Source organism: Acartia tonsa, chromosome 8 (assembly GCF_053477335.1).
Source record: "Acartia tonsa isolate MP-2025a chromosome 8, ASM5347733v1, whole genome shotgun sequence".
NCBI lineage: Eukaryota > Metazoa > Arthropoda > Copepoda > Calanoida > Acartiidae > Acartia > Acartia tonsa.
Window position 1 is genome coordinate 35,673,200 of NC_137267.1, and position 23,441 is coordinate 35,696,640.

At 31.7% G+C, this 23,441-nt stretch overlaps 3 protein-coding genes across 4 annotated transcripts; all 3 read right to left on the reverse strand.

Moving 5' to 3' along the window:
- Positions 1 to 2,537: 2,537 nt before the first annotated feature.
- On the reverse strand, positions 2,538 to 9,855 carry LOC145326814 (ATP synthase subunit C lysine N-methyltransferase-like). The gene is made up of 11 exons (XM_080170243.1): positions 9,732 to 9,855; positions 9,042 to 9,111; positions 7,770 to 7,842; positions 7,541 to 7,613; positions 7,309 to 7,348; positions 6,892 to 6,946; positions 6,422 to 6,515; positions 5,938 to 6,052; positions 5,416 to 5,494; positions 3,150 to 3,205; positions 2,538 to 2,722 (listed from the first exon to the last, which is right to left on the reverse strand). Exons 1-11 carry the CDS (start codon positions 9,779 to 9,781, stop codon positions 2,690 to 2,692), a joined length of 738 nt encoding a protein of 245 aa, XP_080026369.1. The 5' UTR covers positions 9,782 to 9,855; the 3' UTR covers positions 2,538 to 2,689.
- On the reverse strand, positions 9,794 to 16,871 carry LOC145326813 (hydroxyacyl-coenzyme A dehydrogenase, mitochondrial-like). The gene is made up of 12 exons (XM_080170242.1): positions 16,771 to 16,871; positions 16,363 to 16,461; positions 15,368 to 15,433; positions 14,563 to 14,637; positions 13,955 to 14,025; positions 13,568 to 13,657; positions 12,560 to 12,628; positions 12,231 to 12,294; positions 11,342 to 11,448; positions 11,024 to 11,100; positions 10,712 to 10,772; positions 9,794 to 10,154 (listed from the first exon to the last, which is right to left on the reverse strand). The coding sequence occupies exons 1-12, from the start codon at positions 16,837 to 16,839 to the stop codon at positions 10,076 to 10,078; spliced, it is 927 nt and encodes a 308-aa protein (XP_080026368.1). The 5' UTR covers positions 16,840 to 16,871; the 3' UTR covers positions 9,794 to 10,075.
- A 401-nt stretch (positions 16,872 to 17,272) lies between these two features.
- Positions 17,273 to 23,208, reverse strand: LOC145326815 (OCIA domain-containing protein 1-like). Of its 2 annotated transcripts, none has more exons than XM_080170244.1 (10): positions 22,788 to 23,208; positions 22,452 to 22,542; positions 21,862 to 21,965; positions 21,297 to 21,373; positions 20,960 to 21,032; positions 20,640 to 20,716; positions 20,389 to 20,471; positions 18,402 to 18,455; positions 17,941 to 18,008; positions 17,273 to 17,411 (listed from the first exon to the last, which is right to left on the reverse strand). In XM_080170244.1, exons 2-10 carry the CDS (start codon positions 22,494 to 22,496, stop codon positions 17,372 to 17,374), a joined length of 621 nt encoding a protein of 206 aa, XP_080026370.1. In that variant the 5' UTR covers positions 22,497 to 22,542; positions 22,788 to 23,208; the 3' UTR covers positions 17,273 to 17,371. The 2 variants fall into 2 exon arrangements, with proteins under 2 accessions (XP_080026370.1, XP_080026371.1); XM_080170245.1 differs by having other exon boundaries at positions 22,768 to 22,801.
- Positions 23,209 to 23,441: the final 233 nt, after the last annotated feature.

Genomic DNA, 23,441 nt, shown 5'->3' on the forward strand with positions numbered 1-23,441 from the left:
TTAGAAAAATCATCCTCAACAGAATTAAATAAAAATTCAATGTTTATTTCAAAATAAGTAGAAACGACAAAAGTTCTTGATACATAGCAATCATAATAATTGATAAATAACAGTCAATATTACAAAAACACAACAATTAGATGAAAATTTAATATCAAAGTTTTTTTTGAAAAGAAGTTGTATCAACTTTTTCACTTTTTATTTAAGATAGCTAGCCGGCTCTTTTAGTAAGTAGTAGATGTAAAATTTTTCATAGAATTCAGATATGCAATCGGTTTTTTTGTAGACCTCTTATTTTTTAAGTAATTTAAGTTTTTTAAAAAAATAATTAAGTCGGTTTTAAGGTACTAAAACGCAACAAAATAAAAGAAGAAAATGGCCAGTATGAACAAAAATAGTAAGATCTTTAATTTGACACCTTACTTTTAAAATTCTGTTAAGTAATTATTGAAAAAATCTATTTTGTTAACCTCGGATTAATCAAAACTTTGAAATTAAAAATATCCTCTCACAGGCATAAAAAGTATGTGTTCATATATACTTTTAGAATAAGAAAAATAATACGAATCCAGTTTAAGCAAAATTGAAAAACTTAAGTTTATTTTAAGAATCATAATTTTCGGCTTTAAAGGGTTAGCTTGAATAAAACCTGAACAAAACCTAAACAAAAGACAATGCAATGTAGCAGATATTTTTTAAACACAAGAAACAATAATGTATTTTTAACTGCATTGTTTTGAAGTTTATAAGCAGACTGATGCATATTTGTTCATAATTTTTCATTCTTTACATGTTCTGTAATATCACTATATTTATTGTAGTATCTATTGTATATATTGTATGAACGTTCTCCTTTTTTTTGGCAATTCTATTGGTTAACTTTATAGGTTAAGCTTCGCGATTCGTCAATTTTCGCGATTTGTGATTGGCTAGTTTAGTAGTTACAATTCTTAAAATAAACTTTTTATTTTTTTTTATTTTTTATTACAATTTTTAAAAACTTTTTCAATTTCGCTTAGAATGGATTCGTAATATTTTTCTGATTCTAAAGGTATATATGAACCCATATTTTTTATGTCTGTTTGATAAAATATTTAGGTTTAAAGTTTTTATTAAACCGAGATTAAAAAAATTGATTTTTTCAATAATTACTCAACAGAATTTTAAAAGTAAGGTGACAAATTAAAGATCTTACTATTTTTGTTCATACTGGCCATTTTCTTCTTTTATTTTGTTGCGTTTTAGTACCTTAAAACCGACTTAATTATTTTTTTTAAAAACTTAAATTACTTAAAAAATAAGAGGTCTACAAAAAAACCGATTGCATATCTGAATTCTATGAAAAAGAGGGAGGTCATTTTCTAGTAAATCCCGTAAAGGTGTGTGTTAAAAGGCCTAAAAATAGTAGTAGAACGATAAGGTGCTCTATATGTTTGTATTCCCTATTGAATAGAACAATAGGGAAATTTTTTTTTTTTTTTTGATAACCGTACCTGGAATATCTTTAAAAAATACGAAATTTCTATCAAACGCTTTGTTTGGCTCAAACTGACAAAAATTAAAAAAAAAATATAATTATGATAATAATGTTTTCTATAGGTACAAGGTAAAGGTTAAGAACAATCTATACCATTAAACAAAGGAAGAAGTCATTCTTTACAGGTTGATTTATTATAATTATATTTTTTTTTATTTGTGTCAGTTTGAGCCAAACAAAGCGTTTGATAGAAATTTCTTATTTTTTAAAGATATTCCAGGAAAGGTTATCAAAAAAAAAAAAAAATTTCTTCCCTATTGTTCTATTCAATAGGGAATACAAATATAGAGCACCTTATCGTTCTACTACTATTTTTTTTTAGGCCTTATAACACACACCTTTACGGGATTTACTAGAAAATGACCTCCCTCTTTTACATCTACTTCTTACTAAAAGAGCCGGCTAGCTATCTTAAATAAAAAGTGAAAAAGTTGATACACCTTCTTTACCAGATAAAATTTGGCGATTTTTATCTACGGAAATAAATATCAAAAACAATTCCATTGATATAACTAGAAAAAGTATTATTCAAAAAAGTTAAAAAGTATTTTTTTGCTAAATATTAGATTTGCACTCTACTTCATAGAAGTTTAACTTTTCTTCACCATAAAAATATCTTTCTAGATAAAAAATATTTCAACATATACTTCATTAATGCTAATTTAATGTTACAAAAATAAATATTCTATAACAATCTTTGGGTATAGTCCCTGTCGTGACAACGCCTGTTATGGGCTTTTCGTCGTATTTTCATAGAAGCTTTAGATAGGTTACTTTAAGTCTGGTTAGCTTGGTGATTGCCCCGCAGGATTAGAGCGCCCTGCAAGGGCTAGAAATAGGGGAAAAGCTACTGTGAAAATACGACGAAACGCCCATTAAGAGGCGTTGCCCCAATCTTTATCTTTGATTGTAAAAGGTAGTGCCATAAAGTCTATTTAACAAGATTAGCTATTTTCAAAATTAATCTCACACATGTTATAAAATAAAGTGTTTGTGATAATAAAAGTAATATTAATCATGTAACAATAAAGTAGCAAGGGGATAATTCTTTCGTATAATGCAGCTTTCTTTATTGCATTTATCAAAAAAATGCCTACATGTTTCTAAATCAACTTTTTAAAGCTTTCTTAAATTTAAGATTTCATGTTTCATCTAGGTACTTTTTGATTTGTCTTCACTGGGAATCTAAAAGTAATTAAAGTTAAATAATGAATCTGTCATCCTTATAGTATAGGATCTCTGTCTCTGTGTGTGTACCGAAGGATCTCGTTAACCACTTAAACGATATGGTTCTTCGTTATAGAGTAGTTTCTCTAAGGTCCTCTAATGCACAAAACTTGCAAATAATTTTAGATTAAAGGTTGGGTGATATTCATTTATATTCAGGAATTGAAATGATAGTTTTACAATTTACATTTGATGTCAATCAATCTATTTCTACGATTTTAATTGATACAGAACAGTAACACACCTTAATACTTTTACTAGCGGCTGTGCTTCTAGCCTCTATGGGAAGCTTAGAAGATATATGAAAGAAAGTTTCCCCTGAAATGGAAGACCAAATCAGTTTAGTGGTTCTTGAAACAAACAACTACGTATGTGCATAGAATACCTTATAAGTCCAAACCGTATCAACACCAGAACCGATTTCTTTGATTGGCTTCAATCCTGAAAGCAATATTATCCTTATAATAAAATAACAGGATCTCTGTGTGTCTTTGTGCGTGTACCAAAGAATCTCGCTAACCGTAGAACCGAAATGTTTCTCCTTTCCAAAGTTACCAGGTAAAGTTTATAACTATTTTGAGGGAGGGTACCACCACCCTCCCAAGGGAAATCGCCCCTAGAAAAGAAATACCAATTTCTATGACTTACTGGACGTACAAGAAAGCCGAAAATTTTCCTTTTAAAACTACAATTTAAAGTGGCACAAAAAATTAGCAGATATTCAAAGGTAACTAAACCTTCTTGCATATAATACGTGCTAATCTTTTGTAGCATGACCGACGGACCAAGTAAATTATATACTGGATGCTTATTATAAAAATATAATACTTAATAATTGTCTAGAGATAATTCAATTAAAATAAAGCAATTATTTTTACAATTAAACTTAATCAAATTAAAGACTGAAGTACATTGTACATTTAAAATATATTACAATAAATAAACTAGGTATAGCGTTACTTAAATAAGGGTTCGAAAATTGCACCTAAAATGGCGGCAAAAATTTAAATAATCAGCAAAAATCAATTATGATACAAATTTTGGAAATTTTAGTAACACACTGTATGTTTACTAGTTTTGATGGTGGAGAATTTGAATCCAAAGACAAAATCAATTCTACACAAATAAATAATGAAATAAAGTGTAGTAAAAAACCAACACAATCCACACAACTAAAGTATAGTTAATAGAAATGCCAGACTTTATGAGTGGAATGAAATAAAGTGTGTGTAGATATCCACACAACTGAACTATAGTTAATAGAAATGCCACACTGTATGAGTTGAATAAAATTAAGTGTGTGTAGATATCCACACAACTAAACTATAGTTAATAGAAATACCACACTGTATGAGTGGAATTAAATTAAGTGTGTGTAGATAACCTTATTAACCACACAACTAAACTATAGTTAATAGAAATACCACACTGTATGAGTGGAATGAAATTAAGTGTGTGTAGATATCCACACAACTGAACTATGGTTAATAGAAACGCCACACTGTATGAGTTGAATGAAATTAAGTGTGGGTAAATGAAATTAATCAACTCTCTCTTCATCTCAAGACCTCTACAATTCAAAGTAGACTCATTCACTTGCGCATTTTTATACAAAAACAAATGTATAAATAGTTACATGAATGTTATTAAAACATAACTTAAATTTTCTTCCAATAACAAAGACATAACTTCACATGAAAACATTAGAAAGTATACATATTACATACCTATGTCTTTTTTAGTTTATGCTGCTTATTCACTTTCAAAATATTTATTGATGATGCAAGATGTATTTCCATGAACATACGTTCCTTAGATATGAGAAACTATCGGCTACATCCCTAGAAGCCTCTGGATTTAAAAAGAAAGGTAAAATTTTTTTTGAGGGGAGTCGACAACTCCCCAATTTTAATTTTAGTTCTAAAAAGAAAACATAATTTTTTTAGGGAGTTGGGTGATTTTTTTCTAGGGGCGATTTCTCTTTGGAGGGTGGTGGTACCCTCATTCAAAAAAGGTATTAACCTTCCCAGGACCTATGATAATCTATCCTGTATGGCGAGATCCATCGGTACAGACAGACAGAGAACCCGTTACTTTAGTATAAGAATAGTGTCCCTTTATGTTCCCTTACTCTTATTCATTGCAGAAACCTAATTTGATTCCCTTTAAACTAATTTTCATTCCTTTTAAAAATAATTTCAACTAACTTAAGATCAATCTTGTCAAAACATTGATCTAAAAACATACCAATGGAATTTTTGCTAGGAAATGTGCGAGTCCAAAGTTCAAAATAAATTTTTCTTATAGTATCATGCTTTCAAAATAGCCCTTTCCTAGTGATTTGTTATTTAGGGTAAAGGTTATTTACCTCATAAAATAGCCTTAATCCTATGAAAAGTGTTTGAAAGAGCAACAATTACACGCAATGCCACATTTAAAACACAAAAATCGTATACAGAAAATGTTTGTAATATAGGTCTCTTAAAAGAAGTTAACATTTTCTTTAGAGAAGCAGCATGTTTGTCCTGAAAGGTTAATCATTTATATAATGAAGATGAAAATTACAAAGAAATGACCACAGCCATAAATATAGAATCATTTTATTAAAATGGAATAATCTTTTTTTTTGAGAGTTAATAAGGTTTTTGTACCTGGAAACTGGAACCTGCAGGCAACCACTAGAGAATCTGATTTCACTTCTGTCAACATTTTCTTTTCCAAGTCTGACATCTAAAAAAAACATTTAAACAAGACAATGTTGATGAGATAGAAAATCACAAAATATTTACACATGTTCCTTAAGTATATGTCTGAATGATTTATGTTTTTGTAGCCGTCTTTGTTATATTATAAAGAAGCTTCGCTACTAATCAAAACTTAGTTGTTTCTTAAAATATTACCTGACTCGTTGCTTTGAAATATAAAGTTCGATTCCAAAAAATTCCAACCGAATTATTTATGAAAAATAATATGGGTGACTAAAGGAACAAAGGTTTGAAATCAGGTTTTGGGGAGTTTTATATTACCCCAAATACAAATTATAAAGCTCTAATTCTGTTTTAGATTGGAGTGATTTTGCGTTTTAGAATGTACGATCTCTGCTATGAATTACATATAACACTAGTGTTATTAAACATGTTTTTAAAGTCAAAGATACTAAAAATCAAACTTACCATCTGTTCAACGCCAAAGATGACAATATTATCATATTGATTGAGATTATGCTTCCACAGATCTGTTCGGTAAAAACCGGTTTTTGAGGAGAGGCCGTCCAACCTTGCCCTTATCCTAAATAACAATGCATTGAAAATAACAGCGTTGTTCTTTTTTAGGTATCTAGGGAGGGAGGGAAAATTAGACTTTAAAATCTACTCTACCTCATATGGACGGGTGTTTTGTCCAAGCTCTTAAACGCCAGATCCAACAACCCAGGACACCTAAGGGGTGCCAAATGTATCCTTTTCTGTCCAAGGTAATAGGTTATAACACCCATCAGACTACCGACTCTTTGATTGCACGACCTTTGGCTGAGAAATCCTAACTATGCATGGTAATAAGGTGGGCCAATTTTGGGCCAAGGCATTCCCCTTACTCTAACTATTAATGTCGCATTGCGTGCTACTAAGCCACGGTAGCGGGTTTAACAATTTAGATTACCTGCTATAATAGACAAGCCAACGATTTAGTTCAACTCCAGTGGCAAAGAAACCTTGCTTGGCCGCTGCCAAAACAATCCTGCCGTCTCCAGATCCTTAACAATATGTAAGTTAGGAACCTTTTAAATCCTTTATCATAAAGTTGTAAGATTTTTCGTCTGGAGCTTAAGATCTCAGAAAATGTTACTTTTCCAAGAAGAATTACAAATCACTGTCTTATAGTGGTTTTAGGCTATTTTCCAGACATATCCCGCCCTCCTTCAGAGGTAAGGGGCGGAGCAACAAGTATAATATTACCTTACAAAATAAAGACAAGCTTTTATAAAAAAGTTAGTAGAACGGTAATAAATAAAATATTTTAGTTTTAATAACTTTGTTCTTTAATTACCTACTTGGAAAAAATATGAATTCAAAAGTAACAGTATGTAAACCTGTAAATTTAGAATAAATATACATTGTACAATAACTTACCTATGTCAAGAACAGTGCCAGATCTGTTACTTAAAGCTTTCAAAACATTGGACACCTACAAAAATCATTGGAAATTATTATTAATTTAACTTCTGCTCTAACCAACAACTAAATTAATTTGAAAAAATATGGTAATTTCAGCTGATTTTTTCGTGAAATTTGTGGGTCAACGCTTGGAAGTAATGACGAACTGAATATAATTTTAGATTTATTTCGCAAGTTTGGCTATACCTTATTCCTGATTTAACTTTATATAAATTATTAATTAAAAGTCATTAAAAAGAAGAAAACGAAAAAAAAACAATGAAAGTTAAATAGTCTAAATTGTGTATAGTATGTGCACTGACAATGCAATGTAAAGATGTACAATGTAATGTAAGAAATCAGCGTAGCTACTAAACAATATAACGTACTCACCTGTGTGTCAGTGGCAGGTACATAGGGCAGACAATATTTCCTTATAACAAAAAAGATATTATTGATAGCGTAGCTACTCTACTTATAATATTTTCTTCGTCCATTTATAACATACATTAACTTTTATAATCACAAATTGTTCCTAGGATTTTAATGGACAGGTTTTTGCTTCTCAAAAAACAAAGACTAAGGTTTTCTAAAAAACGAATCCAAAAGAAATAAAAGTGATTACCTCAAAGCAGGTGCTACAAATGGAACACAAATTGCACTGATGGCTACAGCAACTCCTCCAATTCCTGCGGCGACTAAAAAAAAGAGGGGTATCTGATCTTGGCTTGGGAAATCGCCTTGAAATCATTTGATTTGTTTTTATGTATGCTATCTAAAGAAATATATGTACTTTTGACTTTAACAAAACAATCGATGACCCTTAAAACATGCTTATAAATAATAAAAATTACTTATTAATCCAATATTCTTTGGTTTTACTCCCCCTGGATTTTTTCTGAATTCATCTTGTAATTCTTGACATACCTAGAATATTAATTCTTTAATATTGGACAGTGGGACAACACAGGGTAAAGTCAGAGAGAAAGGGGACAATGGGCTGTTTATTACACTAGTCCCCAAAGTTTGATAATAACGTTTTCTTATTCATTGGCTTAACAACTTAGGGGACTTTTAATGAATTTTGATTTGTTGCTTTATTAAGTTGAATGTCAAAACGTTTCAAATACTTACTGTTATCTACAGAAGGGGTAATTTTGTGTAGGTATTAATATTGGAGATGTACATCAATTTATCGACCATTCTTTATCCCTTTAGATCTTTGGAAAAGTATAAAGTAATGAATAATCTGTTTATAATTTACAGAAAAAATTATTTATAAAGTTATGAAAATCATTTTAAGTTCCTAAAAAGTCGAGTTGTTTGATTTAAAAATCCCAACATTTTTTAGAAACCTAAAATTTGCTTAGACATGTTAGAATGGCCTTTTTGATTCCATACCTTGTAAGGGGATTTCTATGACTAAAAGGTTATAACAACAAACTTCCTATTAGTTTTGAAATAATTCTTATTTTTCTATTGTTTGACTAGTTTTTTAGAAAAGAAGATACCTAGGGAAGAAGCCGCTAGTTATAAAGTAATATGAAATGAGGTATGTAACGTAAAAAAAGATAATGAATATGTATGTATATGAAGATCAGTCAATTAGAAGGTAATTAATTATGCTTAATAAAGATACTCTACTATTCTATAGATGCTTTATTATTTATTTATAGAAACACTATAATCATATTATAATTCTTATCAATAGTATTAATGTTAAGGTGTATAAAGACAGAGCTGCAGAATATGTTTAGTAGATTGGAGTAGGTAATAACAGGGATGTAGAGGATATTAGGATGTTAATCACACTAGTCCCCAAAGTTTTATAATAACGTTTTCTTATTGGTTGGTTTGACAATGTTGGTGTCTTTTATTGTATTAAGGTTGGTTGGTTCAATAAGTTGAGACCTAATGTTTCAACCACTAATTATAATCTACACAATGGGTAATTGTGTGTTTCACCATTGAGGATGTACATCAATTTTTCGGCCATTTTCTTATCCCTTTAGATTTATTAGTTTATAACATGCTAAGTATAAAGCACATTGGGTGAGAGATTCGAACTATTCCCTACACTCTTAAAAGGGTATAATTCAAACATTTACAAAAGAGGCAAAACCAACCTTACAATCACCCGGGTCTCCAAGACCAAGGTCGTCTTTCTTGGCTTGTACAGGCTTGGAGGTTGATATACTTAACATGGATTAAGATTGTCATTTTTAGTAAAACTTTTCGAGAAAAAGGTAAGAAAACAAAAGGGGTAGTTCAACGAAACGCATTTAAACTTTAATTTAATGAACTGCATATTTTTACCTATTCAATGGTTTAAGCTTCATTTAAAGGGCATACAGTTAAAAGATTTTTAATTTTCTACTATAAAGTTTTAAAAATATCAAAATTGAAAATCGAATTCTTGTCACATACCTGTACAGTTTATAAAGCTGGTTTACTTTTACAAAAAAAGCATGACGACTAATTTAGTATTGTCTAACTGTTTATTTATTGTAATGAAAATCATATGAGTTTGATAGTATACTTGTAACTTATTCTTGAAATCATTTTTCTGAAATGCATTTCATGCAACTATCCCTTTTGCTTCATAACTTCTTAGTCTAACTAATGAATTACATAAAAAAAACATAATAATGTACAATGTTGCTCCAATCCAAGGAACATTTTTAAGAGCAGCTATAAAATAGACTCGGCTATGGAGAGTAAAATTGAAAATAAATGCGAGTGAATAAAATAAGTTTAATTTATTGCGACCGTCTTGATATTATGCATTGGCTTTAAACTTTTAAAGTAAAACCAACCTTCTAGCTTCCAACTCTTGTTTTAAAGTGTCAACCACCCTGTACTCCATTTTTATTTATCTAAATTTTAATAAAATAGCATTTATTCATATATCTTTTCAAACAATGCAAATCTAAGTTTTTTTTTTTCATTTATTTCTATTGTTAAAATTTATGTAAAATTGGTTTTAAAAATACATAAGTTTGTTATACAATTTAGAGACATTAAAAGAGGTATATTCATGAATGAGAAATAGTTTAGACAATAACTCATTCATAAATTGTCCTCTTATAGTTGGATTTAGGATCTGGGCACTTGATTTGATAATTATGGCTTCAACAAGGACGTGGTAAAGCAGAGGAACTTAGTATTTGTAGAATCCTTCGCCAGTCTTCTTGCCAAGTTTACCATCAGCAACCAACTTGTTCAACATCTCACTAGCTCTGCAAATGAAAGCAACATGAATTTTAAGTTACAGCGAATAACAATTGGAAAAATTGTAGTTACATCACTTTTGACGACAAAACTTTTAAAACAGAAGCATATCATCATAAGCTAACAGAAATAACAATCAATATAAGACTTATTTAATTCTCAAGTTTTCAAAAAGGGGGAGGTAGGTTGTGCTAAAATTCCGTAAAGGTGAGAGTTTTAAGGCTTAAAAACAGTAGTGGAACGATAATATTCACTAAATATGTGTATTCCTTGTAGAATAGAACCAAAGAATTTTTTTTTATATATTTATATTTAGTGAATATTATCGTTCTACTACTGTTTTTAAGCCTTAAAACTCACACCTTTACAAAATTTTAGCACAACCTACCTCCCCTTTGTCCTACTTTCTATCTTTGAAAGATGGAAATTCAAGGACTACGACATTTGTTTTCGGTTCATAAAACGTTTTAAATTACTCCAATCTCAAATTTCTAAAAAAAATGGCATTAAAGACCTTCCTAACCTTACTCAACCAAACCTAACTTTTGTTTTTTTTTGTATTTACCTGAAAAGTGTCTCATCAGGATATCTGGAGCTCCATCCATCCATGATAAACTTGTTGGTGTCTAAAAATATATTATTTACTTTATGCTGGGGTTAGAACCTCAAGTATCAAGGTACACTTTTAGCTAATTAAGAATCCATAAGAAATACAGGGTAAAACTGTATTTAGGTATCTACTAATCTAGTTTTATCATATACATTGGAAATGAAATAGAGGGGAAAGAAAAGCAATTCAACTTCGTTGGAAAATACCCCGAAATCTAGTAATATAATAATAACTGGGTCAATTATATTCATAATTAACACAACTTACCAAGACCGACATAGTCAGCAAGTTCAAAGGGTCCCATAGGATGACCAGCACCGAGCTTCATAGCTGTGTCTACATCCCTACATAGAACAATGATAGATAAATGATATATGAATAAATGAATATCAGCTGTTTAAATGTTTTAATATAATTATCATTATTTGGATCTTATACCAGATTATCATGTACTCTAATAATGTGAAACTTGTAGCTGGATAAAACGATTCCACTCATCCACCCCCTCAAATTGGTTGAACGAACTGGCCAATCACGAAATGACTAGCACGAAGCTTCATACTCTAAATTATCTGTGGTACTTACTTAGCACTAGCATCTCCTCTCTCCACCATCCTGACGGCCTCCATGAGGTAAGGCACCAGTAGTCTGTTCACAATGAAGCCAGGGGTGTCCTTGCAGTCTACGGTAACCTACAAATATGGGCGTTAGATTCTTAATTAGATCTGTGTTCTGATAATTAATTTAATGCCTATTTATAGGTTATGATAGCAAGCAAGAACTATAACAAACCAGTGTGTGGGCAAGAGGACGATATGCCCATGAGGACACTTCCCTACCAAGCTTAGTTGATTATGATAACAAGCTATTCATGTCATGCAAATTAAATATATTATTATGTTATGTTCTTTGTAAATAAGATTTTATTCTATCATTGATTTGGCTTTTGTCTATTGCAGATTTACTGGGGTTTAAACTTTTATATGTGGGTGTCCAAATTGATAAAATCCTGTTATGTGTTTTAGACTAATGTGAACATGTCATTTTATGTGCTGGTGTAGCTGCACTACTACTTTAGGTAATTTTAACAATCTGTGATCCAACATATGTTTAAAAGAAGAACACAGATTTTAGAGATTAATTGAGCCATTGGGTCCTTTTTTTAAAAATTACGTAACAGTTTGTAAGACACGGATAAAACACTAAAAATTCCTTTGTAAACCTATGAGTGTGTCTCATACCTGTTCATGAGAACATGATAGATATGCAGGGATAAGATAAATTAGTGTTGTACATACTACATATTACACATCACAATCATGATACCAAAAATTAACACTTCTGTAGATTACAATAAGTGGTTGAAACGTTTGGACACTCAACTTAATGAACTAATCAAGCAACAGCCCAATGTCCCCTCCCTCCCTAATAAAAAACAACTAGAAAGTTAAAAAAACATTTTAGTATATTTTACCTTCTTCATGGCCTTGCCCCAAGCAAGCATAGCATTAAAGGTTTCATCAGAAGTTTCTGGAATTCTAAAAGACATTTTTTTATTAATATTTTCTGTTACTTGATTGCCATTTTAAAAATTATCTTTAGATATTCCAAAATCATTTTGAAATACTATAGCATAAAATTCAAAGTTTTTCCTTATCCTAACCTATAAGGGGTGGGGGGGCTAACCCTACGGGGCTTCTCAATACCCAATGTAACCCAACCTGACATAAAGTAATAGCCGAAAAACTAACCACCTTCCTTATTTCAAATTATTTGAAGGAACCCGCTAAAAAGTATTAATACCTGATAACTTCCAATAGCTTCATGACAGGTACAGGGTTGAAAAAGTGGAGACCACCGAATCTGTCCAGCCTAAAAAAAATTATGAATGTCTTACAAAATTTTTATTTGTATGTAAGAAAAGGATTACAAAAAGGTAAAAATCAATTACAGCTAAGCAGTTTATACTTGTTAGAAGATTTTTTAAACTAAAAGATTACGAAACAACCATTTTCAATTTTAATATCATTGACTTATACTCAATCACCAGCCAACGACCTCCTTCTCTTACTATTAATGTCAAACCTCAACATTACAGTGGTATAATATAAAATAATTTTAGAGTTCCACGTCAAACGTAGGAGTCCCAAACGTAGGAGTGGAAAAACATCGGAGTGGACAAACGCAAGAGTCCCAAACGTCGGAGTGGGACAAACGTCGGAGTGGACAAACGCAGGAGTCCCAAAAAATTTTTTTCGATTTGAATTTTGATTTTTTTTTTCAATTTTGATTTTTTTTATACAATCCCCCCCCCCTCCCTCGGTCCCCTTATTTTTCTTAGTTAGGTTAGGTTAGGTTATAGGCCAGGGGGCCGAGCGCTGCGGCTAGGCAGGCTAGGGAGCCGAGCGCTGCGGCCATAACTATTATTTTGTAGACAGGGGTAAAAAAAATTTCAAAATTGTCATATTATTAAAATAGCAGACACTCCTGCGTTTTACTTAAGCCATGTCCACTCCGACGTTTTTCCCACTCCTATGCTTGTCCACTCCGACGTTTGGGACTCCTGCGTTTGGGACTCTTGCGTTTGTCCACTCCGACGTTTGGGACTCCTACGTTTGGGGTAGGACCAATTTTAGGAATATTGCTATTTTAGCTAAGATCACCCCAAATTCAATGAATTAAATTAATAGCATATTATTTACTATTGACTAACCTATGCCAAAAAATATACAGAAAAGGGAGAGTATGCATCAAGACGAGACATTACAGGTCTACAGTTCCTCGCAAATTTATACAATTCCTGAATCCTACCTGGTGGTGGCTGAGGCAATCTCGGCAATAGGGAGGGAAGAGGTGTTGGAGGCAAAAATGGTCTTGGCAGGGGCAATACCGTCATATTCCCTAAACAAATATTTTTTGAATATAATTTAAAAACGAAGTTTTCTTTAATTAAGTTGTTTCCGTCCACTTAATACGACATTTCTTACCTAAAGACAAAAATGGAAGGATTCTTAAAATTCTCACATTACAAATATTAAATACCTACCTAACTATTTATAAGTATCGAATTATTTTTCCCCCATAAATAATTAAGTTTTTAAGTTTAGCATCATATTTTATAATTTAAGTAACGATAGAATTCATAGTAGGTATGTAGGTATATTTTAAATTAAATCCTTTTAGTTTTCCTTTTCTTACTTGAATAGTTTCTGTTTAAGGCCCATATTCTCAACAACAGCTTCTACAACGAGATCGGCAGTCTCAAGAGCCTAAACACAAGAAGTAGGTGAAAATCACACAGTAATCCTCAAAAATAGGTATGTAATTGGTGGTTGTATAAGTCACGCCATTCCCATAAACAAAACACAAAAAGACACCGAGGTAATTTTTATCCAGCGGATTTTGCAAAAATAAAACACATTTAATAGTTGCAAATATCACATGAGTATGATTTTCCAGTCTTAGGTGATAGGTACTCCATGAAAATTAACTTTTTTTTGAATAAATGCCATATTAAAGGGGAGAGGCGAATTCGCCACTTTTTAAAACAAAAACAAGAAAAAGAGGCGGAAAACCCTGCCTCCAAATATATGTGAACCTTCCCTAAATCTATAAAAACTTCACTCTCAAGAAGAACCATATGATATCGGTTACCGTTAATGCTAAATCTTAGGCAGCAGACGGACAGACACAAAGATATCCTGTTACTTCTATAAAAGGATTATGGAAAATGGGTAAAATATCATCTATTATTTCATTATAATGCACTTCCTGGAAACGCCTCATTATTGCATAACTTCATTTACCTTATTGGCAGTAGTATCAGTAGAAATGTTATCCATAACTGAAGCCTTGAATTTCTCAGCTGCATCAGCGTCATCCTAGAAATGGTTCATCATAGTCAGAGAATGATGGAACAAGCAGGGATCTAAAGCGATAAGACAATGGCTTATATATTGATATACATTCCCAATGATGTTATACAAAATTAGTAATTAAAACGTTATGAAACTCAACTTAAAGAGTCAACCAATCAGCTCCAAAAATTGTTGAGTCAAACGTTATTTTAAAACTTTGGGGACTAATGTAATTAACAGCCCAATTACCTCTCCCTCCCTGGGGAAAAAGGGACAGCAAATGGCTTTTCCCCCTTTCCACAAACTTTTTTCCCCAATAAATGTAATATTCAAAAGGAGAAGTTAAGTCTATCTAAGAAAGAGTAATAGGTGCCTTACATTTTGTAACAGGAAATCTGTAAAGTTTTAATTTTGACAAACAAATAGTTACAGATTAGCTTTGCTACAAAAAAACTAACTTTCTTTGACAATCCTCTTGTCCTTCAATGAACAGCTGACTAATTAGCTTAAAAACGATGGAATTTGTTATTACTTGAATATTACACCAGAATATTATGTACTCTAATAAAGTGAAACTTGTAGTTGGCTAAAATAAAGATTCACCCCCTTTACCCCTCCTACTGTATGAATGACCAATAAAGGATGTCTATGTTAGCAACCTAAAATGACGACAATTTTTCACCTTTCATTATATCCATTTGACAGACACACAAACCCAACTTTTGATTGAGAATAGTTTTGCTTGTATAAGTACCTTGAATTGTTTCTTAGCAACTCTGGAAACAGAATCAGCAATCCTCTTATTTGCCTTCTCCAACACCTACACAAATAAATTATATCCTATTATATAAAGTAGTAAGGTTTTTTGACAGTAGCTGAAGATTTCAATAACTACTTTCCTAACTCCTTTACATTTAAAGCACCTTGATGCTACGGGTGCAGTCGCTACTAGGAAATAAAGAGTAATAAAAATAGAACAGAAAATTGTAAATCACAAAACCTAACACATATATTTTATCAATATTTTTGAAGCAAGACTGACAGACCAACGGACCAAGTAAATTATAAACTGGATACTTATTGGTTGTGGGACTCAGAAAAAAGGGGCGTCGTAGCTCAGTGGTAACGCACTAAGTAACAGTAATAAGTGTTCGAGTTCAAGTCCCCATGTGGCAACTCGAATTTCTCAGTTGAATTCATTCACGCAACTTCCCCTGGTTGTGTAAGAAGGGAAATTATTGAGTGGTTTGGATACTTAATAGTCACGTACATGATATCTGTAGCTCACTTGAGACAGCGGGTCAAGGCATAATGTACTTGAGCGTGGAGCTTGATAGCCCTAGTGGCTATACAAAAGTGTCTTGTAGGCTAAAATTAGCGTCTTGAGTTTTTTTCTTTCAACTCCCCCTTTTTGAAGACAAAGATTATCATCATTAGATAATTTTTTTTAAAATCTGGTTCGATTCTCGGAAGTAAATTATAGAGAACACCAAGAACATTAAGTTTAAGGACAAATGTAGCACTTATTTTTTTTAAAAAAAGCCTTTTATAATATTGCTAGAATCTGGAATCCGAATCCGCCATTTTTTTTTGACAGATTCTTGTAAGAATCCGAATTCGGTCCAAAAATTTGACGGATTGCCATACCTAATCCAAACACTAAGAAACTACGGCTACACAAACAAACAATGGAATCATAAAAAAAATCAGCCGTCTATCTTGAATAGCAATAGAGATAATTAAACTGACCTCCTTATTCAGGTCTACAAGAGTGACCTTGTGTCCAGTTTGAGCTCCAACCTGGGCGATACCAGCACCCATCAAGCCACCTCCAATTACAACAAATTCCTAAATAGATAAAAATGGATAAGAAGTTGTGTAGATATTTTATTCATCCTTTTATATTTGTAGAAGGTAGTAGTGTGTTTTTGTATGAAGCTGTAGATCTCAATAAGAACTAAACCGATTGGGTTCTCTACTTTATGTAAGCTTCACTTAGTTCAGATTAGTTCAGGTAATGTTATAGTTTTGAGTTATTTTTTTGTTACTCGCTGCCCCTAGATGCTTGGGTAGCCGCTAGTAAATTAAAAAGTAGACTTTGATTTCTAAATAAAGATAGATTTATGTACAGATAGATGGATAAGATTTTTTCTTTACCTGGATCTTGGCAGCTCTGAGGACGCTAGTGGACAGAGCCCTCTTGGACAACTGGTTTACAAAGGCCATTTTTGAGTATTCTGAAAATATAATTTTTATAAAAAAAATGTATACCAAACAAATCTACTTGGCCTCAATAAGAACTGAGTAACAAAATGAAGAACTTGGAAATTCCAAAAAAGGAAAGTCTCAAGATAATCTATAGACTCAATGACTCCTACTGGGAGGGACTCTTCAGAAATGGCATAATAACGAAAAATATGCAAATTTTTTTAGTTTATTATTTAAAGTATATAATATACTTATCCATATAGCTGTAACTACCACAAGCTGGTGATATAGGCTTTACACCAGGGATAGGACAAACGACGATTAATCAATCTTCCCTCCAATATTTGTATTAAAATATCTTTCATACATTAGGAGGGTAAGGAAATGGTTTAATTTTAGCTTTATTGTCCCCTTTCTTCCTGATTAGGTAAACTGTTCATAATTAATAAATCTATAAAATTAGATTATTGATTTTAAATAGACACTTCTGCAATGGTAAATTTTCAGATGGATATTCAGCTTCCTTTAAAGCTAGGATATACTTCTTTGGTTAACTTTGTTCTTGGTCGTCTTTTCTAAATACACCATACCTAAAATAAACCAAGATTTTAGCATTATTATCCACTGGTGTATTATATTTTCTATAATTTTACCTAATTTACAATTCAAATTAGGGAAACAAATAGAGAGGTGTGTAGGAGCGGGAGAAATTTAACTAGGTTGAAAAATATACACCCTTGTGTAAAATAATCTAATTGTGAATATCTTATCTATAGTGACAAAAGATGTTACTCATTCATCTATTATGATATAAGCACAAGAAAAGTGAATAAAAAGATGAATAAATGCATTGATCAAAATGACTGATGTGATTTTAAAATCCTATCATTAAGTAGTATGTTTTTTTTTTGTCTGAAGCTCAAGATCTTGGTAATTGTTGGCCCAACTGGGTTATACTTTTCAGACAAACTTTGTTATTGTTTTGGGATGGTTTTATGCCTTTTTCCTGATATCCCCATCCTCCTCTAGAATCAAGGTTCGAAGCAACATTTAATACATATATTTTAGAAAAGTAGAGTAGCCTCGCTATTAAATCAACTGTTTATTCTTCCAAATTACCTGACAGGTCCAACTTTATGTTTTAATCTTTCATCATTAATCAGATTTGGACTTGTAATGTTCTGATCCTAAATTATAAACATAAATATCTAACTGATTAAAATTTTGGTGTCTTCAAAGAGAAGCGAGCACCGTCTCCCTGGCCTTCCCCTTTAAAAAAAAATGAAAATAAAGCAGGGGGGGGGGGGTTATTTTTTCTAAATGCCTAACACCTCTAGAGCTACCCTTTACCAAACAAGACCTAAACAAAATAAAAATGAGCGAAAATTGCCCCCTACTCTTCCTTATGTATTTTTATCAATTTCAAATTAAGGTGTTAGGTTCTGTGCTTGACTAGGCACTTAGATGGAAACCTTTGTATATCCTAAAAGTATATCATAACATAAGTCCTTAAAAAAGAATGTATAAATTGTAATATCAAATATTTAGAAGTATTAACACAAAATATAATAATGTTCTACCTTAAATTCATCATCTATTTCGAAACCTGGATCTATACTATCTCTGTATCTGGTCTGAAACAATATATCATCAGATAAATGAAAAGACAGTCATAAAAGAAATTAAAATTAATGTATTTTTTTTATGTACATTGTACATGTAATATTCTCAGGGCGACCACCGCCTTTTTGATATTAATATTGAAAATAACGTACTGCAAAAAAATTACAATGAACACAATAACGTACATTTTTTGAAAAAATAACGTACAATAACGTACCTTAAAACACATATCTATAATACAAAGTAGAACGATGTCTGTCTGTCTGTCTGTCTGTCCGTCTGTCCGTCTGTCTGTCCGTCTGAAGCTTAAGATCTCAGTAACCACTGAACCGATTGGGTTCTACTCTTCAGGGAATATACCTACTGGTCCTGTGATGGTTTTAAGCTATTTTCTTGGGGGGTCGGACACCCCCAACCCCCCCAAAAAATGAAAAATACCCCCACAAAAAAAAAAAATTTTTTTTACTTTTTCTTTTTAAATCTAAAGTACGAAAAATTAGGTTGATCAAACCTCTTGGGGCAAAGCCCCTAGAGGCTAGGGGCGAAGCCGCTAGTAAATCTATAATACAAAGTAGTACAATGTCTGTCTGTCCGTCTGAAGCTTAAGATCTCAGTAACCACTGAACCGATTGGGCTTTACTCTTCAGGGAATATACCTACTGGTCCTGGGATGGTTTTCAGCTATTTTCTTGGGGGGTGGGACACCCCCAACCCCTCCCCCAAAAAATGAAAAATACCCCCCCTAAAAAAAATTTCTTTTTAAAACTGAAATCTTAAAAGGAAGGTTCGAGTAACCCGCCCCCCCCCCAAAAAAAAAAATTATAAAAAAAATTTCCTTCCCCCCAAATTTTTTTTTTACTTTTTTTTACCCCCTGAAATCTGTTTTTGGTGTTAACTACCCCCCCTTAATTACCTCCCCTAAAAAAATTGACCCCATTTTAATCATGTAAATAGTACCAACAAATAATGAGGTTTATATTCATTTATTTAAGTACGATTAAATATTCCAGCATCTTAGCCCCTAGCCTCTAGGGGCATCGCCAAAAGAGGTATTGTAAAGTTTTTTTTTTTTTAAAGGGAGTTTCCCCCCCTCACTTACTTGTTATATTTTACAAAAAGAAAAAGAAATTTTTTCTGGAGGGGGGATTCTTTGCCTAAAACCACAACAGGACCAGTAGGTATATTACCTGAAGAGTAGAACCCAATTGGTTCAGCGGTTACCGAGATCTTAAGCTTAAGAAAAACGGATAGATAGACAGACATCGTTCTACTTTGTATTATAAAAAGTAGTATCTCATTCCTATAGATCCTATAGAGTCGAAGAGAGTTTTTTTGTAGTTTTTATGAAATACATTACAGAAAAACGTACAATAACGTACGCTGAAATGTTCATATTGTACACAAAAATCAATAACGAACAAAAACGTACCAAAAAACCTAAAAGTGGTGTTCAATATGAACATAACGTACATAGTGGTCACCCTGTATTTTTATCTTTGAAAAAATTATAGTAATTTAAAAGATAAACAATGAAACTAGGTTACATATGTAGAATTATGTACAGATATATTATTATGCATTATATTTAAATATAAACAAATAATTTTATGGAAGTATGCATGAAATACTGTGTATGAAAAATCAGATACATAGGGGTCGAAGGGGGTGAGGGGCGTTATAGAGAACTCGTAACCTATATATATAATATTTTAGGTAATTAAGTTGCTTTACATCTTAAAAATGGGCGGTTTACCTCAAAGTACCTAGTCGAGTACTGAAACCTTACTTTGAAAAGTTAGGTTTACTATATTGGATTCATAGTAGCCAATAATAAAGAAAAAAACTACCTTATTTTTCAAAAATTTGTTTAAAAATTACAGGAGTGTGAGGTTTTTACATTCGATAGGCTTTTTGAGGGAAAGTACAAAAAAAACGTATAGTTACCATTTCTCGTTGTTTAGCAAGTTGCCTCCATGTTTCTTGATTTATTGGAGAAAATATTGAATAAGGAACTGTCTGAATACCATCTGCAAAACAAAATAAGATCAGTTTTTAGTATCCATGTTACTTTATAATTCCCATTGGCTGTCCGTCACGTCCGTAACGCTATGGGGGGATGGTATTTACTTATTTACTATAAAAGCTAGACCTTTCTTTTCTAATTCATATTGTTAATTATCAAAATATTGTCTTACTTTTAAGTCTGATGTCTGTAGCTACAACGCCATCTGGACATCTTGTTAAAAACTTATCACGACATACATTTGCATAACTAAAATATAATATTTCAAACAAGGTTGGCAATCTAAAACACTTTTTAAAAATTAGGTTGATAAAATATTGGCATATCATTATCCATCCATAATGGATTTGGATTCTGATTTTTACGGATTAGGATAACCACCCCTTGTTAAAATACTTAATTCTGTCATTGATTTAATAGAGACGGGTATTAATAGAAAAGAAGAACATTTCCATGAAATCAGCCAACAAAAAGCAAATGCTCTAATCTTACCTTATTTGTCCAAACATATAGCCCATCACACCTGCTCCCGCTATAAACGCAACCTTAGCCAAAGGCGGTGGAACTGAAATATAAATGTATAATAGCATCATGCTTGTGCTTGTGCCCTTGGGTGCGTCCTTGAGGGTTGAGATTTTATCTCACTCATCTTTCAGACAAAACATGTTACTGTGGGATGGGATGAAGATTTATTTCTATGCTGGAGACTTTATTTCAAAATATACAAAATCCTGTAGAGGACCAATTAAAGCTTTCAAAGATGGACGCACTTAACAGGCTTCCAACTTTTATGATGTTACAATAAAATTATAAATTATTAGGTACTTACTTAAATTTATTTTCAAAAGGCCATTCTGATGTAGAATATGGGTTCCAAATGCAAAGCTTATAGACACTGGCAAAGATCTAAAAAAATCTAACATCTAAAAAAAACTCAAACCTTGGTTTCATGAAGGTTTTAGGTAGTTTTAAAAACCCAGTGGGTTTTATTATATATTAAGTTAGTTAATTGTAAATTTGGTAAATGAAAATGTATTCCTATAATATTTCTTACATTTAGTTAAATATTATCTTCTCATTTTCATTAGGTATAAGTATAACACCCAAAATGATAGTTTTGAAAAAAGAAAACGAGTTTTAAACAACCCTTGGGAGAGATGATTTTTTGTCAGTAATTCTTGATTCTTCACTAGTAACGAATTAACCACCCAAGAAAACATAAATACATATACAGCTTCACATATATAGAGGAGGCATGAAGAGTTTAAAGTTTAAAATTATTCATAATTTTATTGACTGTATAAATATATCACCATTTATTTCTTTCCATTAAATGTCATAAAATAATCAACTAAAAAATTGTACATTATATGTTTCAAAGTAAGACATCTTACCTCAACCAAAATGCTTCATCTTGACATTCTGAGATGATAATTTTCTCCTCTGGTTCTAGAATGCTGTATTTGTCCGCAGATTTTTGTCCGGATAGTGAAACACCCTAGGTTATTTTAAATTGTTTTAGAGTTGTCCTCTATATTAAAGTAACCGAAGTCTTTCAGTGTGTTTGAACCAAAGAATCTTGATAAAATGAAGAGGAGGACGACCCAACAAACCCTGCCCTCAAGTGCCCATAGAGGCATCTTATGGGTGAAGACAACCGCTAATTCTATTATGTAACGTACTTCGGTTTTTGTATGTCCTTAAAGATTCCGCTTTGGACGAATGAATTTTCCATTTAAAGGGCCGGGCTTTCAATAGGCCCCAGGATCGAAATTATAAGGTTTGGTCTAATAAAGGCAGAAACAAAAAAATTATTTATTGCATGATATAATTCGTAGAAATTAAGAAAAGTGATTGTATGATATTGCTTAAACAAAAATTGCATGTGTATTTTTTTAAAAAGGGAGAGAGACTTGACTGTTTTTTTTTAATTCGGTGTGTATGTGCCTGATTGTATTGAATGACATTATGAATTTTATTTTACCTTTTTGCCCCAAAGTGCATCTTGTTCTGCTTGACTTAAAGGCATTACTTCACAAATATTTCAGGCCTCACAATTTCATGTGTCCTCATTACTATATAATTAATAAGATTTAAATAACACTATTAAAAAGATAACAAAAAATTTAAAAAGTTCCAAAAAAATTGCAATATAATCAATATAAATAAGTGTGATTTGACTAAAAAGAAAAGCTAACGCTAACAGGAGTTAATAAAAGCTTTTAAAAGTGTATTTTTTTTTTGTAGATTATTCTATCCTATGGCAGCTAGTAACAAAAATTATTTAAAAATTATCCTACATGTTTGTTTATATCATTACCTCATCCCTTCTTCAACTGATCAGCTGTTCACAAGATCATTTGCCGCGGAGGTTTTTTACAACTTCGGGGAGATTATTTCTTATCATCTTTAGTCTGACACGGTTCAAGCATTTTTTGTTTTAAATTGATAGACATGTTAATCTCATGGTTTTAAGCACATGAATGGTTCATGTTTTAATGAAAAAATCACATGGTTGAACTTTATTCAAGTTACTTTTTGCCGGACACGAAAATCAAGTTTTTAAAGAATACGACATTTAGAAACGTTTGTTGTGACACTGTTCAGTACATGTTACCATTTATGCTTATATATTTTAGCCTAAACATATATATATATATATTTTTTCTCATTATAAATAACTGACAAATTAAAGTTAAGAAATGTAACCCACTAACTATCTCTAAAATAAACACCTAAAACATAACTCGATTTCGACATTCTAACCCGCTCCAACGTTCCACCTGTTTCATAAATGGCCTGGAGTTGTTTATTTGGTCAATTGAGGGGCATGGTTTTACTTCTTAAATTGAAAGGTGCCTAAATATACAATGTTTTGATTTTTTATGTTCTTACGAAAAAATATTATGCTTTCAACTTTTTAAAATTGATTTTATACTCAATCACGATGACGTGTAAGTCAATCTGGCAACAC

Bases quoted from the DNA above. Each gene is read 5' to 3' on its own strand.
- LOC145326814 (XM_080170243.1), bottom strand. From the start codon at position 9,781: ATGGAGTACAGGGTGGTTGACACTTTAAAACAAGAGTTGGAAGCTAGA. The intron at 7,349-7,540 runs GTAATCACTTTT...TTTTGTTATAAG, and splicing joins TTTGTAGCACCTGCTTTGAG to GAAATATTGTCTGCCCTATG. The intron at 3,206-5,415 runs GTACAAAAACCT...TATTGCTTTCAG, and splicing joins CTGCAGGTTCCAGTTTCCAG to GATTGAAGCCAATCAAAGAA.
- LOC145326813 (XM_080170242.1), bottom strand. From the start codon at position 16,839: ATGGCCTTTGTAAACCAGTTGTCCAAGAGGGCTCTGTCCACTAGCGTC. The intron at 12,295-12,559 runs GTATTAATACTT...AATGTCTTTTAG, and splicing joins AAGCTATTGGAAGTTATCAG to AATTCCAGAAACTTCTGATG. The intron at 10,773-11,023 runs GTAAGTTGTGTT...ATATATTTTTAG, and splicing joins TGCTGACTATGTCGGTCTTG to ACACCAACAAGTTTATCATG.
- LOC145326815 (XM_080170244.1), bottom strand. From the start codon at position 22,496: ATGCCTTTAAGTCAAGCAGAACAAGATGCACTTTGGGGCAAAAAG. The intron at 20,472-20,639 runs GTAAGACAATAT...TTTGTTTTGCAG, and splicing joins TACAGACATCAGACTTAAAA to ATGGTATTCAGACAGTTCCT. The intron at 18,009-18,401 runs GTAGAACATTAT...TTTATAATTTAG, and splicing joins AAATAGATGATGAATTTAAG to GATCAGAACATTACAAGTCC.